Consider the following 18,794-nt stretch of genomic DNA (forward strand, 5'->3'; position numbering starts at 1 on the left):
TATGTTTAAAAAAAAAACACATTTAAAGAAAACACACTTTCTAAAAAACGATTCGATAAGCATTGAGGAAGCTAATAAACAAAAACCTCTGGAGAGTAAAAGGAAAATTAGAAATTGTGTGATAGTTTAGTTTGTGCTGACTTTTCCTGTAGTTAGAGTAACAAAAACATCCTTGTGTAGTGGGCTTTTTGTTTGACACTTTAAAGCATACAGTTGAATCGAATGTTCTCCTTTCAAGAGTTCCTCAAACAAAGGAAAGTGCTCTTGGTCTGTGTGATTCAATGAGACATGAAGGCACAACGTACGGTTAGCGTGTTACCAAGCTACAAGAAAAAGCAAAGTTCTTTCTGTGACACATTGTGTTTGTTTTGTAGTTAAATCTACCTTGAATTCTCCCGGTCGTGAAGCAGCCCTCATGCTTTCACATCGTGAGCCCAGAAATACACCTGGGCCGTGAACAAGCAGAGTGGTAAAATAGGAAATCTGTAACGTCGTGCCTCAAGTGTGAATGTAGGAAGCAGGCACTTGGCTGGAAAGAAAAGCCATTGAGCATGGTTGAGTTGCTTTAACAAGCACTCAGACTATGTTTTTGAGTAGTTGAAAAACAAAATCACACGCTCGCTCTTTGATAACCCCGTTTTCCAACAGGTAGTCCATTAGATGTCTACAGTAAAGTGAATTTCCAAGACATATTTTACAGGCCCTCTTTTCATTTGACACAGATGCTCAGCAGGCAGTTCAGGGAGTACCTGTATCCTTGTCCGTGCAGCCTTGGAGGCCTGTTGAAGTGGTCTTTAGAAACACCGTGATGGAGAAAACTGATGGCACTTTTTGTCCCGTCCTTTTTCGTTTTCCCCTTCAGTCCCCTGGCCAAAATACTTCTTGTTTTTTTCTGTTCTTTTTCTCAGAGTCATGTCTGTCGGATATTATGGTAGTCACAACTGATCACCGTGGTATCAATTTAGTGGAAAACATATCATGATTTTCTGACAGGATAAGCTATAGTAAATGCTCTAATGTCAGAGCATACATTATAGTCAATGTCAGAGCATACAATACAGAACAGATTATTAAAAAGTCACCATTTAAATAACTTAACCTTCCAGTGAAGGACCTTAAGGATGAGCTTGGAAAAAGACCAAAGGTGTTTTGCAACTTTGTAATATGGTTCTTCCTAAAGCTTCCCTTGTTCAGTGACATTTGAGGTAAGAGTGCATTACCATGTTCCACTCCTTTCTGTCTGTCTGTGGGAGGATCCTCAAAAAGTCTTGTGGAGGATGAGATGAGTGACTTAACGCAAAGAGGTCTTTGAAAGTTGCCTTGAAAGCTGGAGATACTGCTCGTGTTTTACTGCATTTGGACTAGATGCCCATGGAAGTGCAAAAACTGCACAGGTCTTTGCCCTGAAAATAGGCAGAGAATATAAGGGAAGGAGGGAAAGAAACTTACCTTAGAGGTGTCTACATTGCAGATTGTTCCATGAAGCTACTGTGTTTTGACAGGGCTGATGAATCATCTTCAGGTTGGGGCAGTTCTTCCTAACTCACACAGAAAGACGAATTACTGAAGCTTTGCCCAACCGAAGCTTTTATCAGGTTATCCCATTAAAAGAGATGTATGCAGGCTCTTTTGAACATATCTTGGTACTGATGCTGGTATGGTTTATATAAAAATAAAGCGACGGTATTATTTGAAGAGCTTTTTCTGATGGCTTCTTCTCCCTTTCCCTTAATTGTTAGCTGACTAGCTAGCTGAGTTCAGCAGTAGCAGAGGGTCAGTAGCAGCACTGAGGTGATGGATTTCCTGGTATCTGTGCCAAAAAACTCTCCTGCTTGATCACGCTGCCGTTTGGTGAGGGGCCAAGGGATCACGGGTTACACGTTTCATTCCCTTGTGATCCTGGAACTCCACGTGGTGCCTGAGCCAGCAGCGAGTGAAGCCTGCAGGCTGGCCCGAAACACCACTCCACAAACAGATCAGGCTTCAGCAGAAACAAGTCATCTTCCGTCACCAAAGCAGTAATTGTAAACTAGTTTTGGCAGCCGGCCCCTCGACATTGCCTTGTAATGGAGGTAGTGGGACTTGCGGGGCAGCGCCTTTGGTTATTGGCTGGTGCTTGCCTCTGGGCCGAGCTGGTTGCAGCCAGGGCCCCTTCCAGCCCCGAACGTATTCGGGAGGGTGCCTAAAACTGAAATACACTTGCTTACAGCCTGAACCTTTAACTGAGGTGGAACTCGTGATCAGAACTTTTTGAAAGGGATTCAGCCCCTTCTGAGCTGCATGAAATGGTTACCTGGAAGTGACTGGTGTTGGGCAAGCAATTTTTTTTGTGGGATCTTCTCAAGCTCTTTATGTTCAATAAATTATACTCAACTGTTTGATAACAAAGTGAAGCTTTAGTTTTTGATTTGAATGTTTTCTCCTGTCAATTCACCCTGCTTCTTTCAGGTTGGCTCACTGACTCAGATAACAGTACTCCTGCTTCAGGTCATTCTCTCCCTTTCCATACAAAAATGCAAAACAATTTTTTATTATTGGCTGGTGCTTTACTAGCCCCATATTTATTTATTTATTTATTTATTTATTTATTTTTGTGGCTTTGGAATCCTTATTCCTTAATAATATTTAGTGGTACTATCACTGTTATCATAAAAATTAATGATTCCAGGCTTGTCAGAACAGTGGGCGGCTGATATATGGGTATTAGATGTTAAATATTTTTTTTCAGTTTTTCGTTATTGAGTAGCTTTAGGTTTGGTAATGTGGAGAGGCGGCTGGGTGCAGCAAAGAAAGCACAATCACATCTTATTGTTTCCCCTTGTGCACCTCAAGCATGACGGAGCCCAGACAGAAAGCAGGAGTTCTGGCACAACCTTCTGCCCATGTGGAGTTCTTCCAAACTTCCTAGAGGAAGCAGGTTGCTAATTAGTTGAAACATTTTTGTGACACAATAGACCGTTTAATTGGGCCAAGTTACATATTACACCTTCTCTGACCAATTAGTTACTGACAGGTAGGGTGTGGGGTGGAGGTAGGGTGAGCAGTAGCTGTGCACGGCTGCGTTACTGCTCTGTCAAAGCCTATTTCCTGCTAAAAAGTACCACTGGAAACTTCTCTTTTCCCTGTTTATTACCCATAGCTGTATTTTAGTATTTGAGTCTCTTAAGTTTAGACCTAGTAAAAGATAATGAGGATGACTTGTAAATGACTGAGAGGCATCTCTAAAAGTATGCCTCTAATGTTTTTCACTGGTAGATCTAAATTCAGTTGTATAATTATTGCTGCAATTATTACAATTATATATTTTATTAGCTTAGAAAATAACTTAATGTGTTGATATTTAAGTAAGCACTTTTATTTGCTTAATCTTTATTCATTAATGTAGATTTTAAAATAGGCTTTGCTTTTCTTTAGAATTTCTACCAGAAAACTGACTGTGGATAGAGGGTGACTTCACAGTCAGCTGATGAACATTAGGAGAATTAGGTGGTCCAGCGCACCATGGAGAGGAGAATGTAATGTTAAAAAGCCCAAACTCAGTTCTCTTGTTAATATGAATAAGTTTCCCTTTCATTTTTAGGTTGGTGTAAATGGATAGCCAGCAATTGCTGAGATGCTGTGCAATATGGTAAAGCTGCACATTACTGCTTTAAAGCCCTCTGCTGGCTTTTGTACCAGTCAGCAGTACCCATTTGTCAGGTGCTTTAGCAGATGTATTTGGAACAGGCGTGTCTGTTAGCATTTGGTGAACAAGGTTTTGTATGATATATAGCAGTCTTCCTCTTTTTGTTTTTTTTTTTTTCATGTGCATGTTTTTAATAATACAAGAGGTTGTCATTCAAGAGCAGCCTGTATTACTTTTATGACGAGGTGTGATGAAAGCCCATCTCTAGCAAGCAGGTTGATACATGCAGGTTTTAGACACTGAGCTAGCAATTTTTTATGCCACTTTTGGAAACATTCAGAAACAAATGATGAGATACAGATTTGCGTGCATGAAAACACTGCTGCGGAAATGGACTGCTTTTCTTCCCGGAATCATTGTGCTATGGGAGGCAGCAAACCTGCATAACACACCTTTGGTAGTAGAGCCTCTCTCCTACACTGCCATGCATCACATTTCAAAAAGAAATTGGGTGCCCACTTCTAAGAGTTTAAAATACTGGGCGTTTGTGCTTTTAATATTTAGTCCCTGTTACCTAAACCATATGGGTAAATGGGTACTAAGATGGTAAGAGCTGGGGTTTATCTTGCAGTGTTCTGTTTCAAAATTTTTTAGAGCCACATGATTGACTTCACTGACCTTTGGATCAGACTACTTCAAATTAAGAACAAACCACTGAGTTGACTTGCAGAGTCAAACTTCTGAAGTAGATTTCCCCGAGCTGGTTTTCTGCTTCTAAGTGAAAGGATTTGGATTTTGAGGCAAGGCCAAGTGCTTCAAATATATCCATAGAAAAAAGTAGACATTGGTCACAACAGTCAAATATGGATTCATTTGATTAAGTGACTGTGGCAAGTAACTTATTGAATGGAAATATTACTGTGGATGATTGTGATATGCTCTACTTAACATACTCAGATATTGTTTTTACTTTCAGGGAGAAAGACCTCAATGCAAAGTTTATTATTTCAATGGAGAAAAATAAAACGACAATCACCAACTTAAAGGTGAGTAAACACAATTTAAAGAAGGAAATTCTAACCAAATAGCTGCCAAAATATGGACAAAACAGTGATGCTCACGACGCTATGGAGAACAGCCCTTAGTTTTGGAAAAAGAGTGTTGAAGTAATCCTTAGGGGAAACGGATTAAACTGTTTCTTTCTGTACCACGGTTTTCTGTTAACGAAACTGTAGGATGTATCTCATATGTTTATTTTTCTGGTCATTACTTAGCTGGAAGAAAGCCTACAATAGAAGAAAAGTACATGCCCAGCAGCTATTAAACGTTCAGTTTATCCATAGAAGCAGTCTTTGAGAATTTCCATGAAAATGAACTAAACCCAAAGTGCCTATCACTTGCTATAATATTTTGATGGTGTATTTTAACATTTCTGTTACCAGGAGAAATCACGCACAGCAAATAGATTTTTTGCAAGATAGCTTCCAATGACAATTATATGAAAAGGAATTTCAGTGTAGTTTGTTTAGATAGACAGATTCAGATAACTGTGAACATTGCTGAAGTATATTGCCAACTGTCATGTCTTGAGCAAGATATATGTAAGTAGCAGGTACGTGATGCCATTTTAATTATGGCTTCACACTGAAATGCTGTTCACAGTGCAAAGGTCTCTCTGGATCCTACTAACTACAGGTGTACGATAATCCCTTAATATAATCTGTTTTTCATACTCAGGATTGATTTAACTAAACATAAATATTGTGACAAGCATATACTGCTAGGAGCAGTATGCTAAAATCCAGAGGATTCCTGCTATGCTGTCCTGTAACATGATTATCGTTACTTAAGAATGTGATATATTTACTGCTAATTTTTTCACTGTTAGAAAAGCAGACTAACCTGTCATTACAATTGTTTTAATGTCTGTAGCCTGATGTTAAAATTGCATTTGGATTGGTTATTATAAAATGTTTTTAATTATTTCATCAGCATGTATTGTATTATCTCTTTATTTTTTAATAGATACCAGAGGGTGGAACTGGAGACACAGGAAGAGAAAGAACTAAGACATTTACCTATGATTTTTCCTATTTCTCAGCAGACAGTAAAAGTCCCAGCTTTGTTTGTCAAGAAACGGTAGGTTTTTTCAATGTTAATAAGAATTTTGTTTTCCACCCACCCCCCTTTCCTTTGTGGTGGAAGCATTATTGAAACTTCTTTCCACTGGAAGTGCTTCTCCTCTAATTTAGAAATTCCCTAGATGCCTGGGAGTTTGGATTTTGTTTTCTTTTTCTTATCTAACATTGTTAAGTGCTGTGTTGTCTAATACAGCAGGCTAAATGCCTTCTTTCTGGTTCTCTTGTCTGACATGTCTTGTAAGGTCAAGCTAGAAAACCTCTCTGGGCTATTTTGTGGGAGGAGGCACTAGATTTGTTTTTGAAAAGCTTGTTGTAAAAATCACTTTTGAGAAACAAACATATATCTTTAATTCAATTAGACAGAAACATTCTTCTTAGGTAGTTGAAGTGTTTTGTTTTTTTTTTTTTGGTCCAGAGGACTTGGTACACGTTGAAGAACCTGCTTGAAGAAGATTGTTTCTTTTCTTCCCTTGAGCATTCAGCTTAGGAAAGGACAAAATCACCTTTCTTCCTGCATGCTCAGAATAGAAAGTCTAACTTTGAACAATAGGCATAGTTTAGGTGAACAGGTTGGCCCTGCCTGACCTTGCATTTCATGTGAGCATTGAACCCCTTTACTGTTTCACATCCCCAAATACATTTACTGAGTGAAGTTGAAGTGTTCCATTATTGCTATCTTCTCTTTTTTTATCTTCTCTTTTGAGTCTGTCTTTCCCCTTAAAGTAATGCAAGGGTTTGCTGAATATACTGTAAGCCAGTTGACTACATCCCTTTTTGGTATGTACCTTATCTATTCTATAATCCCTAAATTCAGGGATATTAGAGTGGCTAATCCTAACAAGCCTCAGAATTAAAATTATTAAGAAGAAACAATAAGATGTAGTCAATTTTAAATATTTATAGGAACGGCAAGCTGTGCTGATATTTCTAATGACTAAGCTGTTTAATAGGGAATTTATACTTGACATTTCTCTTTAAACCGTTAGCATAAACAAATGATCATGTTTTTTTCTGAAAACTTCTTAACTTCATAAGTCAATAGTTAGTGCTTAATCTAGACATTAGATCACATTCTTAAACTTTATTTCTTGATAATGATTGTTTAACGTTTTTTGCTGTGTTTTCTGAAATATCTAGAAGTGTATCTTTATTTGGGTATTCATGTAGGAATATCCTAATTGCTTTAGCACTGCTGGAAACTCAAGAAGAAGCATATTTGCACACAAGGTTTGGAACGCTCGTTTCTAGTGAATAGTTGAGTAACTTAAGGAAAAACATGCTTATATAGGGATAGTTACAGCAGCCTTGAGCAAAATATACGTACGTATCTATATTAACCTAAGTGTACATTAAAACTGTGAGCTTTATGGTTCATAGTAGGAGGATGTTAACAATAAATCCTAAACACAGCCTAGATGTCTGTGCTTAGTATTCTGATGTTACAGTGTGTGCCTTGATCCCAGCCTGCCTCCTTGATCCTTACAGGCAGGAATGGTAACTTCTCTTGTTCAGTCAGAAAAACAATGTTGTCCCATTATCAAGTGTTGTGTTAATTACAGCATCTGCAGCACGTTGAAAACAAAAGGAATTCTTGAACAATGGGAATGCAGTTTCTAAACAAAAGCTGCACAAGCTATTGTTTTGGTTGTATTATTCATTTCATGTTTAATTGGAAGACTTTGTAGTTTAGCTCTTATCAAGTTGCTGCAGAATTTCCAGTTTACTGCACCAGTGGTGTGGAAGACGGGCGCCCTTCATTCATGTTCATCTTGCTGTGGAATAAAATTGATCTTGATTGTTGGTAGTGTGCTTTGTTCGTGACTGTTAATATTTTTCCATTTGAATGGCCGAGAAATAACACATGAAAGTCTGTCTAATGTTATGTACCCCATTAATATGTCTTGTAGATGTGAAATATGCTTTATAATTCAGAAATTAGAATGGGAGTGGCAGTTTACCATCAAGCTACTTAGTTTGTATTCATGGAAGAGAAACAATTAGAATATTGATGAGCTTACTGACCTTCTGTGACAAAACAGTATCTCAGTGATTGGGTCCTGACGAAATCCCATCCTAACAATGTATTTTCCTCTGACCTGTACGTAAAGTCTGTGTTCAGACAGCTGTGTATAATTGACTATCCTATGTACTGCCTCAAATTGCTTTGCAAGGTATATACAATTTTTAAAAGGGGAAATACGTAAAGCTGACAAATAGGTGTGGCTCTGACTTAAAATTGTCTGGAATGATGAGAAAGAAGAAACCGCCCTGGAAAAGGTTTCCAGAAGCTTAGAAAGGAGGAAGGAGGCTTTTTCTCGTGATACAGCAAGAAGGGAGAAAGTAGTGCTAGTTTTCTGGATAGGTATGGATAAAAATAGTGATTTGCATTTTCATAAAGCCTGGTATTTATGGCCCACAGACATTTTAACAAAAAGGAAACATTTCAGTTTTTGCTGTGAGTGAAGGATGTGTAGGGAGAAGCATTTGGGGAATAATGATCTTATACCTCTGTGACTACAGGAAGACAGTTAATGGTAGCCTGTGCACCCTGGAGGAACTGTGGCTAGGTCCAGACAGTGCTGCAGGACATAAATGCAGATGGGAATTTCAGGAAAGCTGCAGTCAAAACAGTAGTGCATAAAGACATGGTCCAGATGGTGAAGTAAAAATTTGGACATAGGGAAAAGGGAAAAAGGGAAAAGTCAATGTAGCTGGTACTCAGGAGGGAGAACTCTACTGAGTTGCTACTTTTCAAATGACAAGAGAAAGGGAAATTGTGCCTTGGCTGATCCATGTACTCGTTCTCTTTGACAAGTATAACTGATTACAGCATTGTGTAGTCTCTTTGCTCAAGGGAAGGTCAGGTTAAGTATTCTATAGGCACCCTTGCAACTGAGCATTAATAATTAAAGGAACTACCTTGCATTCCTCCATGAGGAGTGGCATAATTATAGCGTGTGTCTGTGTACACTATTCTTTATTAATAAGGACTTGGACACCTTGGTTGACTTATACCACATAGACTGAGGAGTAGTAGCCAAATTGTGTAGCTGTTTCTATGGCTTCTATGAGATTTTTTGAAAATCATTTATGGATTAAGAGACCCATATTCATGTTTTCATTGAGGGAGAAGATGCACCAAGTGTTACTTGGGCCAGTGGGGGCACAGATGGAAACAAGGAGTAATGATAATGAAAGGCCAGGTATCTGGGGGGGGGAACTGGAGGCAGTACTGCAGAGGAAGGTGGTGAAGGCATCTAGTGAGAGCTGAACTTACTGGGTGAGAACAGATCAACCCATATTATGTGATGGGGAGGATGGAGCGTTACCAGTTTCAGACATAAATGTTGGGGGTAAAACAGAAAAATGATTACTTACCATTATAAAAAACACGCTTCCTTATTTGCCAGAGTCTAAATTACAGCAACAATCAAAAGCCAGTTAGAAAATAACAGGCCATTTTCTTCTTACACTTGGTTAAAGTGTGCAAAAAAGAATTGCATCCCAGAGTACTGACAGGATCATCGAAACATTTCCTTTTGAGACCAGGGCAGATATTTATAGGACATGCAGAATTGGCAAAGATGCTAAAAGTAAGTAGATGTTAACAGTAAGGAAAATTGAATGAAGCATCTGAGATGAGCTTAAAAAAATGGAGCTATAGAAAGGAGAAGTGTTTTTTTATTACTTCTGCATGTCAAGGTGATGTCTGACAGAAAAACAAGTAGGAAATACAGTGTTGTGCTATTGTAAACTAAACACAATAAAATTTAGCTATTTTATTAGAAGCACTTATTTTCAGTCATAGTAAATATTGCTGGTGGTTGATGGCCATAGTTTATAACGTGGTACTTCAATATTATTGTTTAGTATTTGTTATGCTGGGCTGATGACAAATTTTTTCCTCCAAACTTCTGTTGTCTTCAAAAAACTTTCTTTGTTTTTAGGTTTTCAAAAATCTTGGTACAGATGTACTTAAATCTGCTTTTGAAGGTTATAATGCTTGTGTTTTTGCATATGGACAGACTGGATCTGGGAAGTCCTACACCATGATGGGAAATGTGGTATGTATATTTTACAAATGTGCATTTTTATTCTGTAGCAATGCATTAAAATTGTGCTATTGCAAGTGCATGCATTTATGTTATTACTATCACCAGTCCGATCTGTATACTACTGGTTCCCCTTGTATCTTAACTTCTAGTAGTAGTCAGAGGTTTTAGAAGCTCTCTTTCTTCTACACGTAGATATTAACAGTTGGAAGAAGTTTCTTTAAGGGATGCTTTGTTATATTGGACAAATAACAATCATTTCTGTTGTGTAACAGAACCAAACATTTCAAATGCTACCATTGATTTTCAGTGTCCAAAAACAGATACTGATTTTGAGTAAGTGAATGATCAGCTTTCTGAAGAGATCTGGTTTTAAGACTTCTTTTGAAGGGTTAGGAGATTGAAACGGGTCCTTGACCCTCGTTTCGAAAAGGGTATCAGGTAGGGAGTAGAAACTGGGGATGAGTTTGAGTTGATATGCTGACTTTGATTTTAAGGATTTCGTCCTGCTTAGCACTGCCGTAAAGACCCTGGAAAAGGCAAGGTGTGATAGGAGGGATATTGGTGGTTTTTGAGTAAAGAACAGGAGTAGTTTCTTGCAGCTTCCTCTATGATTGCCCGAGGATGCAAGAAACTGATAAAACTCTTGGGAGTGGAGCAATTTAAAGGGCTGACTGATGAAGCCTGTTTGCAAGGCAGCTTCTATAGGTTTCATTCTCCTGTAATCCTTGGTAAAAATACAACAGGTCTGTTCCCAGCAGAATTGAAAAGGGGAATATTGCCTCTTGTCCTTCGCTAGATCACTCTTTGGAAATGCAGTGAGATTGGCCACTTTGCACCTCCTTGAGTTTAAGATAGTAAATTATCCGTAAATATTTCTCTTTCAGTTGTCAGAGAATAAGTAGGTTTATATTCAGCTTCAGTATGGTGAACAGAACAGACTTTTTGTAACCAGAAAAGATGTTATGACCTAGATGTGGATTTCTGTTTCAGAATTTTTTGTGACATTTTTATGAGACTGCCTGACTATATGTAATGACCGTAATCATCAAGACATTTTGCAAATGAATAGGTGCTGAAGTTTGTTTGACATTATTCAATAATAAAGGTCTAATCTTCTTGCCATGATACATAAATACTTTAATCTGGTTTTGTACAGTGTGTGTATAAAATACACTCAGCTGCCAAGTTAAATGCTTTAAAATTGATGGCCCTGTCAGAGACACTACAGTGCTGTAAGAAAACTTGAATTGGAAATAAATTTTCTTTTCCCTGCTTCTCCTTAACAAGTATGAATTCTGTTCTCCTTTTGCTTTAAGTATCTGCTGTTCTTGGCTCTGGAAGGCTGCTTCTGCAATACTGTGTGCAGCAACCGTTTCGAGAAATATGTGGACCAGTTAGAAGAAGTCTTGAGCAGAGATACTGAAATGGTCACAGGTTTATAAAACATGATCTCTCAGGAAAGTCTGACTTCCATATGCTGAAAAAGGAAGGCTGTGGAGGAACAAAAGTCATTTAAGATCTGAAAGGCTGCTGCGAATAGAAGGGAATGTTTTTTTTTCCCCCGTGTCTAAGGTAGATGGGGAAAGCAGGAATATGCTTAAATTGCCATGAAGAAGTTTCTGGTTAGATAGCACAGAAGGAAAGCAGGCTTTTAATGAGAAAGTTCAGCTCTGGAGCGAACAACTTATTTTGGTTCTACAGGCTTCCATGCCTGGAAACTCTGTAACCCAGAAAAAAAACTGTCAGGGATGCTGCAGATGTACTTAGTCCTGCTGTGGAGCTGTAGGGGGTGAAAAGGGAGAAAATGTTTAAATTTGTTTCCTAAAAAAAGAATATACATTCTGTAAGATGTGCACTTTACTGACAAAGTATTCTGGGAATTATGTGTTCTTCCTGTCTTGCCACTGTATCACTATGGTTGAAGTACTCAATTAGAGCTAATATTTCCTATTTTAAGACTTTGCAGTTGCTAAATTATGTCAGACACTAATGGCTTGCCTAAAAACTTTGTGATGGATCTTTCATGTTTTTTCCTTAAGCTTTAATTAAAACTATTCAGGGGTTTCCAAGCATGAGATGAAAGAATGTCTTATTTTTTCTCTTCTATGTTCAGAAAGAAAAAACGTGTGGGGAAATTCCAACACTGCACCCAGAAATTTTAGCTGGAGTGGAGGTTGATTACAAAGGCAACTCTCAAAAATAAGCCTTATTAACTTGTAAATTTATTTTTTAACAAGGTGCAGTCCAGGTGAAGGGCTAGGTGTGATTGAAAGAGGGAATAGAAAATTATTTTGAAAAATGAAGGCTGATTTGGGTAGGACAGAGCAGCCGTCATTAATATCTTGGAGGAAAAGGGAAAATGGGGGGGGAAAAGTGTGTGGTGATTTAAAAAACAAACAACAACAACAAACACCACAACACAAAAAACTGGATGAAGAACCACAGAACCAGTTAGGAATACCATCTGAGCAAAGGAGGCAATAAGATGGGGAGCTCAGCTGTTGCACTGAAGAAGGCGCTGAGGAAGGATGGGCCGTGCAGGAGCAGGCTGGCAGTGAGGCTTTGGCAAAAGGGTCAGATTTTACTTCCGAGTAGAAGAGAAACCTTTGCCTGTGGGCACACTTGTCTGCCAGGATCTGGTACACCCGAGGGTCCACTGTTTTTGTGTTTTCCTGCATGCCAGGATCTCTAGAAACCCATCAGGCAAATTTTTTGGGGGTGCGCTGACGTGGTCTGGACCTGTTTATCACATGGATGTTCGTTCTAGTTTGTCCGACTTTGCCTCCTGCCTAATTACAAGGCCCACTACTCTAAGGAAGACCGGTTCTTGCCTCAGCAGTACATAGAATTAGAATTGTCCATCGCATCATATCTCTTCTGCTTTTTTTGGACTGGAAGGCCAATTGTAGCTGACAGACTGTTTGTAACTACTTCTGTTTTGTGTGTCCCTGAGCCCAAAGCTCATCTGTATGTCTTGCCCTCTCCCTTTGTCCTGGGAGCCAAGTTCACTCATTCAGCTCTGGGAGGGGCATTATGCCTGCTGTCTTTCTGAAGTGCGAGGGAGGAGGTGGGCTCAGCAGGTAGGTGGGGTTATCTCCTTGGAGGGGATCCCAGCCCTGCATGGGGACATGGAAGCTGGGAGCAAGCAGCCACTGTGGCAGCTGAAACCAGAGCTGCATGGAGTTCTCACCTTCAGCCCTCTGCTGCTGGGGAAACCCGGGCTTCAGCTGGGGAGGGCTGCTGTCTGCCTCACAGCGTGCTGGAAAAGGGCTCATGCTGGGAGCAAGGGGAAGAGGAGAGCTCCACTGCCAAGGTTCTGGAAATCTCAGCTATGCCACACTGCTGCCATCTCATGTAAACAGCGAGGGGACAAGGCTTCATTATCAAGCAATGGCTTACCTGGCAAGGTGAAATCCTGCTGCTGCTGGCTGCTGCGGGTAGCTGAAGTGGCAAGGACCCCGTAATGGTTGGTTCCAGCCCTGCCAGTAAAGCGTGGCCTGTAGGGATCCATGTGAAGGGATGAGTTTCTTCAGTTTGCTTTTTTAAACTGAGCACGTTATGCATAAAAAGTCTTTAATTGCAGAGTTGAGCATCCAGAAGGTCAATGCTAAATTTAATTTGTCTACATTGTGAGATGTAGTAGATATAGTTCTAATTTTGTTATTTCATACTAGTTTATCCAGAGGTATCTTTTGAGACAGTGGATGGACTGTGAGCTGGGGATTGGAAGTTTGAGTGAGGGTGGCTCATGGATAAATGTATATAGATCATCCCATTCACTGCAGATGTTGCTGAGTCCATAGTGAAGTTGAATGGATGGAGGAGTTAGAAAAGATGCTCTTGAGATAAGGCAGTTCATAGGTTGTGTACAGTCAGTTTTTTGCCTTAAGCAGCCATGGTTATTTGAACTAAGAGAGAAGGGTGACGTATAGCCCAATAGCAAAGAATTGGGGCTATAGTATATACGTTGCAACACATGCAAAGATTAAAGTAGCGCAGTGAATGCAGTTGAGTAAACGGCAAGACAGTATTTGCCAAAAAGGTTTAGTGTCCCCCCCCGCCACTGTTTCTGGATGTTGAAGCTCTCAGCTAGTGATTTGGGATTTTATTTTTCAAAATATATGTGCAGGCATGTATAGCCTTGGGAATAAGAATTGTTGTTGTTGCAGGGTGATGCTGGCTTAATACCTCGGATTTGTGAAGGATTATTCAGCAAAATAAGTGAAAAAACAAAGCGGAATGAGGCATCCTTTCGAACAGAAGTCAGGTACTTCTTGGCACGTTAATAGTTTGCTGTTTCATCAAACTTGTTTCATTTGGAACCACTGTGTTTCGCTTATCTCTGAGAAAAGTATGCTTCTCTGATAACTTTCCATGCTTGGCCTCAGTCCTATAATTGATTTTTGTTGGCAGTCATAGTTGAAATGTGCAATACTTCAATCTACAATTGTATATTTTGCTTTATTTACATGGTAGTGAAAATGCCTTTGCTATTAGAGGGCATATTTCTAATTTTACCCTTTTATTTAAGGCTGTCATTAGTTGCTCTTCATCTTGCTAATGTGCATTTTCTTTCTATTTCTTCTTGTTTTTTTTCCTCATGATACAAGTACACCGTAGTCATTACTATGTTAAGTGACTCTGAATCTTAACTTTGGATTTGCTTCTCTAGGCATCTCATCTTGCTTTCAAACAAGCTGAACATGGCTTTCCTTGAAAGAATCTTGAATAAGCCAGTGGTTTTCTGACCTTTTTCTTTCAGTTATTTGGAAATTTATAATGAACGTGTGAGAGATCTTCTCAGACGGAAGTCATCAAAAACGAATAATTTACGAATACGAGAACATCCAAAAGAGGGCCGTATGTTGAGGGTAAAAACCCTTTCAGTGTTTTGCACTGAATATTTTATTACCTTTATATATTTTAAAGTGTTAGACCTAATTGCATAAGGCTTTTTTTTCTTCTACAATATAGATGATAATGGAAACAGAACTTTGCTTTGATATAAAACCAATAAAGGAGATAGCCGTTCATTTTCTATCCCCACCTGCTTTCCAAATTCTAAGATTATTACACCTGTACAGTTTTTATCTGTAAAGTATAACATTTTAAATAATGCTAATAATGCAATTAGTTTTAAGAATTTGTTGAACGTCATTTACAAAGCTAATGTTTGAGATGGAAAGAACTAATCTAATTGTCTTAATCCATCTTCTGCCAGGGAAAGGTTCCTGTCTCTTGGAGATTATGCTTATGCACTGAATACTTTAGTAAGATTGTATAATTTTCTCTTAATTTGCTGTAACTGTGTAAGTTCTCCATTGTTCACACAAGGCCCTGTTCCTTCCTTAAGGGTGGTAAAAACAAGCATAACAATAAACACTGTAATTGCATCAGTGCTTTATAATAGTGATAGTAATCCTGCCATACCTAGATTCCTACCCTGAATCCTTTTGTGAAGAAAGTCAAGTGCATGTATGAGCATAGTGTAACACCCTACTTCTCTTTAGATTTGTCTAAACACTTGGTGCAAAATTATGCTGATGTAGAGGAACTGATGGACGCGGGGAAATATGAACAGAACTACAGCAGCGACTGGGATGAATGATGTCAGTAGTAGGTCTCATGCCATTTTCAACAATCACTTCACTCAGGTAAAAACAACCGTACATTAATGTACTTGAATTCAGTAACTTATATGATAATTAAAAAATACAGTTTTCAAATCAGCAAGTATGGATAGATGATGGCTGTAGGTTTTCTTCTGACAGGGAAGGTTAAAGTGTGAAAATAGAGTTTTGAGAATTGGAAACTCTTTATCAGTGATCATACACAAAATTTACAGTGCAATATGATTACTTTGACATTTAATAGATCTTGATTTGGCTAGGAAATTCAGGCTAAATAACACTGAACAGTTAAGGCACATTTCATGACACTGCTGTGACAGAAGTAAGGCTGAGGAGAATGTTCTGAGTGACTTCAGCAAGAGTTGGGCATGAGCAGCTTTTTATGTTTTTATGCTGTGATGTTATCCAAGGTTTACAAAAAAAAAAAAAGTCTTGTCTGCATGTCCTGTCTCTATGACCAAAATCGAGAGAGTAGAGTTGTTTTCTGAGCGTTTTCTTGCTGACTCTTCCTCTGTTACTATTGGAAACCTATTTATATACCTTGATTTACTGATGGAATGATGGAGAGACTGGTCGCATATTTTCAGAGCATAGTGATATTTTTGTTTTTATTTTATGTTTATATACTCTTTTTCTAATGATACCTGTTCTTTGTCATTGTTTTGGGGAGGGGTTGGGAAGCTTTCTAGGACAGTCCATGGGTAACTTGCTGGGAGAAGGTAGCATAGAGATGGTTTGCTCTCCTGATGGAACTTTGTATGTCTCCACCTCAAAGCAAACACATGCAAAGTTGCATGCACTAACTGTTCACTAATGACGAATTGCTCATCACAAAGCTTATAGAAGAGAGCGAGAGGCAGACAGCAAGATCTAAAGATCTTTGCTTTACTGTTGCGTTGTAAAATAAGTCTGAATCAATCTATACAAATTAAGATTAAAATTGGTTGGAAGTCTCAGTTAAAAATCGTAGTGTAAAATTGCAATGCTACTTACTTGAACTTGGAGATGGGGGGACAATGTGAGTGTAGGTGTATCTGTGTGTGAATGTGTAACTTTAAAATGTTAGTTGAAAGCCAAATATATGAATGCAGCACAATGTTTACAGTGCATCAGGTAAATACCAATTCACAATTGTCATTGCGTGTGCATAAATGGCTTGAAAGTTGCAAATATTACACTTTCAAGAACTAGCTACTTGTGTGGGAGTTACGCAGTGATTCATGATCAAATGCCTTTTGTGGCACCTCTAATACACCTGTCTTCTGATGCTGTGCTAATGTAAACAAGTTAAATCATGACATGAAAAGGGCAATTAAATTGGTTTTCAGTAAGATTTCAGAATCTCGTAGCTTAATGCTTTAATGCTTTTTTTTTTTTAGGCTAAATTTGATTCTGAAATGCCTTGTGAGACTGTTAGCAAGATTCATTTAGTAGATCTTGCTGGAAGTGAGAGAGCAGATGCACTGGTGCCACAGGGGTTAGATTAAGGAAGGAGGGAATATTAACAAATCTCTAGTTACTCTGGGAAATGTCATTTCTGCCTTAGGTAAGTCACTGGTCTTTATGCTTGGCTGTTTGGGGTTTTTTAATTGTTAAGTACTGTTGTGCTAATTTACAGTTTTTATTTACACAAATAGTGGCTTAGCACATAGCAGTTATGTATTTTCATAAATGGTATTTTTTTCCTACCCCCACTTCACAGCTGATTTATCTCAGGATGCAACAAATCCTCTTTCAAAGAAGAAACAGTATTTGTGCCTTACAGAGACTCCGTGTTGACTTGGCTGTTAAAAGATAGGCCTCGGAGGAAACTCTAAAACTATAATGATTGCCAGTAAGTGTTTTTAAATTACTTTTTTGCATCCTGAACAGTTCATGCTTAATAGGATTAGCTGTAAATATTTAGATTCCAGATGCTCATTAAGGCAGAGCGTTATTTACATGTTTTAATTTTTTTTGTTTCTTCTTTCTTCCTGAGTTTTCTAGTAACACTCTGCTTTTACCTATGCTCTACAGAACATCTCTTGCAGCAGTAAAACTGTGGGTGGTCTCATTGTGTATAAGGGGACCATCTAGTTTGTTCAGTAATGTTGTGAGTAATAGCGGGGATGTGTGTTGCCAGAACTTGAGAGTTTGATTTCCATACCCAGATCATCTGTGTGCATATATCACTGGCTACTTGGTCACAAATGTAACAAGGCATCCAGGTTGTGTATGTACTATCATTAGGTATAAATAAAGGTCATCCAAGTGTATGTGCATAATGCTTTGCATCTGCTCTGACATCAGACTCATTGTCATATTCATCTTTAATACATGCACAGTGTAACAATAATCTAATCTGACCAGTTAAGCTTCAAGTAATAGCTCTTGTGGATTATTTGCATTCCAGACAGCTCTGTTACTTGTGATAAATGCTCAGACTGGGATCTAGATCAAGTCTTGTACCAAGACTTGTACGTAAGCCTGTCCTCAGTCCTTCCCAGGTTGCAAGCTTTCATCCCCATTAAAAAAAAAAAAAAGAAAAAGATTTGTGCGTCTAGTCAATATTGATTGTGAATTCATTTGCTTTTTCAAAGCTGTGTTGTTTTGTAGTGTTAGTGGCAGAACAACCTGGTCTCTTTTGACATTCAGTGGATTAGAATGTCATTTTTATTTAACCCACTTTTGAGGCATACAGCATTTAACTTTTTGTCTAAATTTAATTATTCATGATCAGTCATGTTACAGACCTTTTTACAGCTTCCTTTTTAACCCATTGGAAGCTCTTTAAGGATCACTTGTTTTAGAAATGCACCTATGGCATAATTGCAGTTTTTTTCAGTAAATTGGAATGGGAGTGCCAGTTCCAAAAAAAACAAGTGAGGATATTTAAGGGGGAGGGGTGGATTTGGGATGTCAAAGATGTAAGGTTGAAGAGACGAGCAGCTCTGAAATTTCTCTTCCTCCCCTGTTCAAATGAGATGCAGTTTAACTGATAGAGTCGTCTTTTGGGAATGGTGAGGGAGCAAAGGTGAGATAGTAAAATGCAATGGATCAAATTCTGGTTCTTCACATGCTTTGCTATAGGCAAATTCTCTTCTTAGCACTTCTTTTGTTGCATGATTTTGGGGATGTTTTTGGAATCCGTGCTGCTTTCTTTCCTGAGACTGATCATAGTTTGAAAAGAGGATCTTGGACCAGATGCCGCTTTGTTCTTCTGGCTGTTCAAGTAACACTGTGCTGACATGCTTCTTGATGCTTTCTTTCAGTTACATGCTTGACTAACTTGATGTTTTCTGTTGGGAGGGATGGGGAAGAGAAGTTTAGAAACACGGTGAGCTTTCAGTTGCCTTTACTAATG

At 38.6% G+C, this 18,794-nt stretch overlaps 1 protein-coding gene across 1 annotated transcript in view; it reads left to right on the top strand.

The window, feature by feature from the left end:
• Nucleotides 1-18,794, top strand: part of KIF16B (kinesin family member 16B) — a 140,599-nt gene that overhangs the window by 10,458 nt on the left and 111,347 nt on the right. The window contains 13 exon segments of the mRNA XM_040553185.1: nt 4,602-4,671; nt 5,651-5,764; nt 9,714-9,830; nt 13,991-14,088; nt 14,584-14,681; nt 14,963-14,974; nt 15,332-15,387; nt 15,389-15,475; nt 16,831-16,931; nt 16,933-16,997; nt 17,154-17,198; nt 17,201-17,247; nt 17,249-17,285. Coding sequence (XP_040409119.1) covers nt 4,602-4,671; nt 5,651-5,764; nt 9,714-9,830; nt 13,991-14,088; nt 14,584-14,681; nt 14,963-14,974; nt 15,332-15,387; nt 15,389-15,475; nt 16,831-16,931; nt 16,933-16,997; nt 17,154-17,198; nt 17,201-17,247; nt 17,249-17,285 — 947 coding nt within the window.

Source organism: Cygnus olor, chromosome 3, assembly GCF_009769625.2.
Source record: "Cygnus olor isolate bCygOlo1 chromosome 3, bCygOlo1.pri.v2, whole genome shotgun sequence".
Taxonomy (NCBI): Eukaryota; Metazoa; Chordata; class Aves; order Anseriformes; family Anatidae; genus Cygnus; species Cygnus olor.